This window comes from Rhodamnia argentea, chromosome 11 (assembly GCF_020921035.1).
Source record: "Rhodamnia argentea isolate NSW1041297 chromosome 11, ASM2092103v1, whole genome shotgun sequence".
Taxonomy (NCBI): domain Eukaryota; kingdom Viridiplantae; phylum Streptophyta; class Magnoliopsida; order Myrtales; family Myrtaceae; genus Rhodamnia; species Rhodamnia argentea.
Genome location: NC_063160.1, coordinates 23832744 through 23839085, shown reverse-complemented (window position 1 = coordinate 23839085; position 6342 = coordinate 23832744). Strand labels below are relative to the sequence as shown.

At 41.3% G+C, this 6342-nt stretch overlaps 1 protein-coding gene across 1 annotated transcript; it reads left to right on the top strand.

The window, feature by feature from the left end:
- Positions 1-251: 251 nt before the first annotated feature.
- Positions 252-1730, top strand: LOC125312976 (transcription factor MYB118-like). Its single transcript, XM_048273086.1, has 4 exons — positions 252-603; positions 826-925; positions 1079-1221; positions 1340-1730. Exons 1-4 carry the CDS (start codon positions 338-340, stop codon positions 1728-1730), a joined length of 900 nt encoding a protein of 299 aa, XP_048129043.1. The 5' UTR covers positions 252-337.
- Positions 1731-6342: the final 4612 nt, after the last annotated feature.

Sequence of the window (6342 nt, the reverse complement as noted above, 5' to 3'; positions counted from 1 at the left end):
GCCACGTCAACGGATGAGTCCAAGATTGGCCCAGGCCCAAAATCTAATCTGTAGCTCAATCCTGACGGTCGATCCCTGGTGCATTATAGGAAATCAAAGTGGACACCATCGCACCTTTGTGCCCCACTGCCCCCCTCTTTTCCCTTATAAAATCCCCAGTTCACACACACAGAATTCACTCACGCCGACCCCTCCTCCTCCTCCTCTTTCTCCTTCGTCCGTGGAAAGACCGCCGGTCATAGCGGCGCATGGCTAGGTCGAGCTCAAGAGCCTCTTCAACTATGGTCCGGTCAATCACCAGCGCCATCATGATCTGGTGACGGTGGGCCGCCAGATCATGCCTTTGCTTGACTTGATTGACCTTAGATCGCTGAACGATAGGCTCGGTGAGGAGTTCTCTTCGGGTGGCGGGAGCTCGGACCGCCAATGGGGTCATGAGCGGGACGGTGGTGGTGATGATCGGAGAAAGAGAGAGGTGGTGATAGGTCTGCCGCAACAGCTGCAGAAGCAGACGACAGGGAGGAAGAAGAGAAAGAGTGACGATGGCAAGGTTGACAAGGAACCCTTGGTCTTCAAAGGCCAGTGGACTCTTGAGGAAGACAGGTTAAGACTTGAAAAACATTCCCTGTTTTTTCTTGCTTCTGCTTCTTCATCTGTTATTTTCCCCTTCTGGTTTTGATCGTTTATCATTTGATATTTGTGTTTTTAGCTTATTTTCCTCGTTAGGGTTTCTGGGCATTTTTTTTTATCGAATCTGTGGGGGTGATATGTGACCAAGCAAATTATTCATTGTTTGTACATCTTTTTCTTCTCATTTATGTGCAGGCACTTGAATATGTTGGTTGAGATTGCTCATATGCTGGAGGAGAGAGTTGGAAAACAGTGCAGGGAAAGACGGCATAGCCATTCAAGGCCTCATATCAAGGTTCTTCTGTGCCTTTTTTCCTTTGAAAATATGTTTTCCTTACCTATAGTTTGCTCCTGCTCTATACTTTGCACCACCATTATACCTTCAATTATTTGAATTTACATTGACCGTTAAACTCATTTAGTTTGGTTCTCTTCATTTTCTTAGCAGAACAACTCGTGGAGCATCGAAGAAGACAAGAAGCTGATTCAGGCACACAAGCAGATTGGGAACAAATGGGCCGAGATAGCCAAGATATTGCTTGAAAGGACCGAGAATACCATAAAAAATCACTGGAACTCCACAAAGCGCAGGCAATTCTTTGAGCGCAAGTTGCTCCCGCACAACAACTCCAATATCCTGCAAAACCACATCAGGAGTGTAACCATTCCATCTCCTGCGAAACGGTCGGCACTGGCGTGGCGACCACAGTGACCACCTCTGCCACAAGAAAGAGAAGTGGTCACTGTCTTTGTCGGCAGCAGCCATTTCCCGTGGCTCGGACCTGCAGCCTGTAAGGTCGACTGCCCCCAACAAGCGCCGGATAGCCACTGCCAGCTCAGAGGCTCGTATTAGTTACATTCGTTTTACGATGGTAGATGGGAATGGGATGTTTTATCAGGTGAAGGACCATCATTATCATCAGGTGCTGAGCGAAGGTGGTGGTAATGGGAGTGAAGAGATATTTGATAAGGAGTTGGAATTGGAGTTGATCTTGGAGATGGATGGTGATAATCACCACCACCACCACCCTCATCACCATAATGACTATTACCATAGGGAGATTAAGGAGCTCGACTTGCTCGAGATGATCCCTCGCTGAAGTGGCTAATTCCGAATTCATAAATACCCTAGTAGGTAAATGAAAACCCTTACATAATAGTTGCTTCTCCAAATGTTGTCTTTGTGTTAGTTTTTTTGTTTTCCCAGTTTGCTAATCTGTGGCTCTAGTAATCGTATGTGAGATAGAGACTTGTTTTGTTTTATCCCCATATCACCACGTGTAAGGGTGTCTCTGACTGTCACGATTTATGTGATAGACCTGGGAGAGGTCTAATATGTATATGTGTTTAGCCTAGTCATTCTCTGTTTGCCTTGACATCTTCGGTCACGGATTAAGGCTGTAAGAAATTAAATCAAATTTATACATCAAATTCAATGAATAAGTTGCCGATGCCGATGTTGTCCGCTCGACTCCCAAGACGGATGCACGGACTAGTGCATGAACCAAGACTTGTCTTTATTATAGTGTTGTTTTTTAGAGTCATTATTAAGCGAGTCTTTCAAGAGTCTGTTCGTATTCCGATTTATAGTTAATGCTTTGTACATGTATCGTGACTATTTATATTTCTAGAGTTGGATCAAGAGTTGTGTATCAAGCTTATAAATAGGCGTGTCTTGTAACCGTTTTTGACATGGGTGAATCAAGGTGGATACAGAAATAAAGAAAAGCCATCTTGGTCTCCTCTTCTTTTGTGAGTGTTTTGTGAGTATTTGTTCTTCACCTTCGATTTATCCCATCAAAGACTTCTATCACTATCTCTCGAGATGGCATGGAGGATATGGTGGTGGGTTCGCTCCTCTTACCTCGGGGAAGAAGAGGAAGGCATGATTCCCGCCGACGGAGGCAGATACGTGGGTGCAGGTGAAGATCCCCTGAGTTCTTTCTGAGGTCGGGCCAATCCTTTGTTTGCCCCCAAATTTTTTTTTTTTTATGTGGAGTAAGTTATGGAATTGTGAAGCTTTTGTTACATCTTTGTCTGCAGTGGACGGAATGAATTTTTGTCAATGCCGTATCGAAGTTAACTGTAGGGGAGATTCTAATGTAAAATGCTCAACTGGATTATGGCAAATGAAGTGCTTCTCTAAGAAATTTTACTGGAAGCGTGTTCTTTTTCAAGCGGTTTTGGAACTGCTGTGGCTTTGAGCTGAGGAGGGTCTCCATTCGATGAATGTTGGTGATTGCCGTTTGCCACTCTTTGTATGAAACCGAAGACCCAGACTCTAATTCCCAGTGCTGTTAAAACTGGCTAAAATACACTATAAGTGCCAAAATTTATGTACGGTGTTTACTTTAGTGTCAAAACTTTTAAAACGATCACTTTAAGTGCCAACTTTTTTTTAAAACGATCACTTTAGTGTCAACTCCGATTTGAGCTGACGGAAATCCGACGTGATCTATTTTTTATTAATATTTAAGCTGACGTGGCTCGCTGGAATTAGCACTAAAGTGAGTGCTTTTCAAAAAATTTGGCACTTAAATGATTGTTTTTAAAAAAAAGTTGGCATTTAAAGTGATCATTTTGAAAGTTTTGGCACTAAAGTGAGCGCCGTACACAAGTTTTAACACTTGGAGTGTACTTAACACTGTTAAAATTATACGTTGCATCCGTTATTGAATTTTATTGATGGTTTTGGCTGATGTTCAATTATTATTATTATTTTTTTTTGTTGGTCGAAACTGATGTTCAGTTCAATGGCTGTCGATTGTGTAAGTGATGGAAATCACCATCTCTTGTCACCGTTATAAATGTGGATGTTGAGAGTGTTGTAACGATTGACACTTATTTTAGAAAAGAAAGCATTGGGAGTCCCTTTTTTTTTTTTTTTGGTCCGAATTGATCTTTGCCGAGCATCATCTCTTGAGCGCAAAATATGCCACGGCACTTCGCACAAGTTTCATCGCTGCGGTGCAGAAAGTTCTTTTGGTCGTTGAAACTTGAAAGAATCATGTCGAACTACCGTACGGCCCAGGAAACTTTTCTTTTGTTTTTTGGTCACATTGGCGTTGTTCTTGATTCGGAGCAAGCCCTAGTTATTTTTAAATCATTCTGAGCTGAATTTATCTTCAAAGAAGAACATTAGGTCGTATACGAAAGGATATTGACAACCCAAAACTTTAATTCCAATGTGCAATACTATTATCGAATTTTTAACTTGTTCAATGTGGTATTTGAACAATTTTTCAATGTTCAATGTACTAACTTAGGGGGGATAAGTCGTCCAATGTGTCTATAAAAGTTAAACATTAATGACACATTAGCTTTTGGAGAGGTCCCTAATTTCGGAAAGAAATCCGACATTCAATCCTCCTCTCTAGTTCTTTCTTATTGCAATGTTTATATACTTCCTCAATACTCGTAAGTCCTAAACACTTTCCCGTTCTGTCAAACCTATCTAGTAACCATCCACTTTCTCATTTAGGTTACGTTTTGTTTCTCGGAAAATAAAAGATTTCAAAAATATTTTCCTAAAAATGGTTATTTGTATCACTTACAAATATAAATGAACAAAAAAAAATTATCATCTACAAGAATGTAGAGACATAAATAGTTATTAATAATTTTTTTAAGAGGCCCCTAATTTTGGAAAGAAATCCAGCATTCAATCCTCCTCTCTGGTTTTCGACCAAAAAAAAAAAAATCCTCCTTTCCAATTCTTTTCTTATTTTAATATTTATGTACTTTGCTAAATGCTAATAAGTTCTAAACTCTTTCCTATTTTGTCAGACCTATGCAGTAATTATCCACTTGCTCATTTAGGCTCTATCTTGTTTCGCAAAAAATAAATAATCAAAGAAAAAAATATTCTCCTAAAAATAATCACTTATATCTCTTACAAAATCAACGAATGAAAATTTAATTTATCATCCATGAGAAAGTTTATACATACATTATTGTTGATAATGAAAACGTTTTCATAGGCTAATTATTTTAAGCAACACAAATGTTCATTTTCAGCAAAATATTTTCTAAATCATTCATTTTCTGCTAAACGAACTAGACCTTAAACAAAACTCTCAATTTTGTCATCTGGTCTCTATGATCGAAACTTCTTGCCAAATAGATGTTTCTCTTAGAAATCAATGACCTGACAATGCAACTAACAATGTGTTTTTTGCCTTAGTCCATCAATCTCTCTTTGAAACAAACCTGAATAAGTAGAAATATATACGTACAATTATGTAAATATTGGCCCCGACCTCATGTATATTAACTAATTTGCTTAAATTGTTCCTGATTCTCAATAGTAAGTTCTGATCATAACTCTTTAATCAAAATAATATGATAATATCAAGTTGTCACCTTGGACGAAACCATCGCCAACCACCTCGCTAAGAGGTCACTGCTGCTGCTCTTCACTTTCCTCTCCCCCAGTCCTGAGTGATTGGATCTCGCCTCGCACATCTCAATTCTTCTCAAGTTCGAGTTATGCCGAAGTATCAAATTGAGCCGAGCTTGAATTTTGAATGCGCAACTCGAGCGACCGATCAAATAGTTGATTTTCAATTGCGATGCATTTTTTAGACATCGAGTCCGACTTTGGTTCAAATTTCATGCAAATTTTATTGACAAGTCCAGTTAGATTCGACCTTGTTGAAAAGTAATTTAAGTTGAACTTGAGTTTGGAAAATCCTACTGTCAATAGAGTTTAATAGTAACGTAGATCTGAATATTTAAATCGACTAGAGTTTAGTAGTAACGTCAGATATGTAATGACTAAACTTTGTTTCAATTTCCCCCACGAATCAAAGCACGTAAACCATATAATAATTTGCGCTTTTTTCGAGAATCTATTGTTCCTTGACATAAGATTCAAGAATGAGGGTAATATTAGGTATCCCTCCCCCACACCACGTCAGCCTACGTCACTCAGTGATCGACACGTGGCGCCACATCAACAGATGGGTCCCACGAGATAGTTCGAAATCCAAGTTGGCCCAGGTCCAAAATCCAATCCATAGCTCGATCCTGACCGTCGGTTCCTAATGCATTTTTGGGAAATCAGCATGGACACCATCGCACCTTCTTGGCCTCCCTCTTCTCCGTTATTAAAAAGCCCCAACCCAAGCACATAATTCACTCACTCCCAAAGCAAAAACCAGCACTCACCCACTCCTTCCCCCCCTCTCCCGCGGCATGGAGCTCAGCCTTCCCTCCACCCCCTCCTCCACTTTCCGAGATGATTTACCTTTCCATCCAGGCACTGTCCTGGAAAATTCCCCATCGAAACCCCGAGGTGGCTTCTCGCTTGACCTCGAGACTCTTCCTCCGAATGTGAATGGCTACTTCTATAATCTCCTTCACAGCGGTAACACCGACATGCTTGACGATGACCATGGCTTCTCAAACGAAGGTTCCTCATCAAACCCTATCTCTTGGGTGGTCTCGACCCCACAGCTTGTACCCCCATTTCTTCACACATCCTTCGATCCTCACCCGACCACAACTTTCCACAGAGGGTTCGACCTCTGTGTGCCGCCGCTGCCCACCCCTCCTCCTCCTCCTCCATCCTCTGAAACCTCGCCGGAGAGCGGTAACAGGAGCGACAGGGTAGCGGCACATGGCCAGGTCGAGTTCAATAGCCTCTTCAACTGCGGTTCGGTTGATCACCATCGTCATCACGATCCGATGATGTTGGACCGCCAGATCATG

What these genes read in the sequence shown, in the direction of transcription:
- LOC125312976 (XM_048273086.1), top strand. Translation starts at nt 338, where the DNA reads ATGCCTTTGCTTGACTTGATTGACCTTAGATCGCTGAACGATAGGCTC. An exon ending in ATTCAAGGCCTCATATCAAG is followed by an intron (nt 926 to 1,078) that starts GTTCTTCTGTGC and finishes TTTTCTTAGCAG; the next exon opens with AACAACTCGTGGAGCATCGA. An exon ending in TGGAACTCCACAAAGCGCAG is followed by an intron (nt 1,222 to 1,339) that starts GCAATTCTTTGA and finishes TGGCGACCACAG; the next exon opens with TGACCACCTCTGCCACAAGA.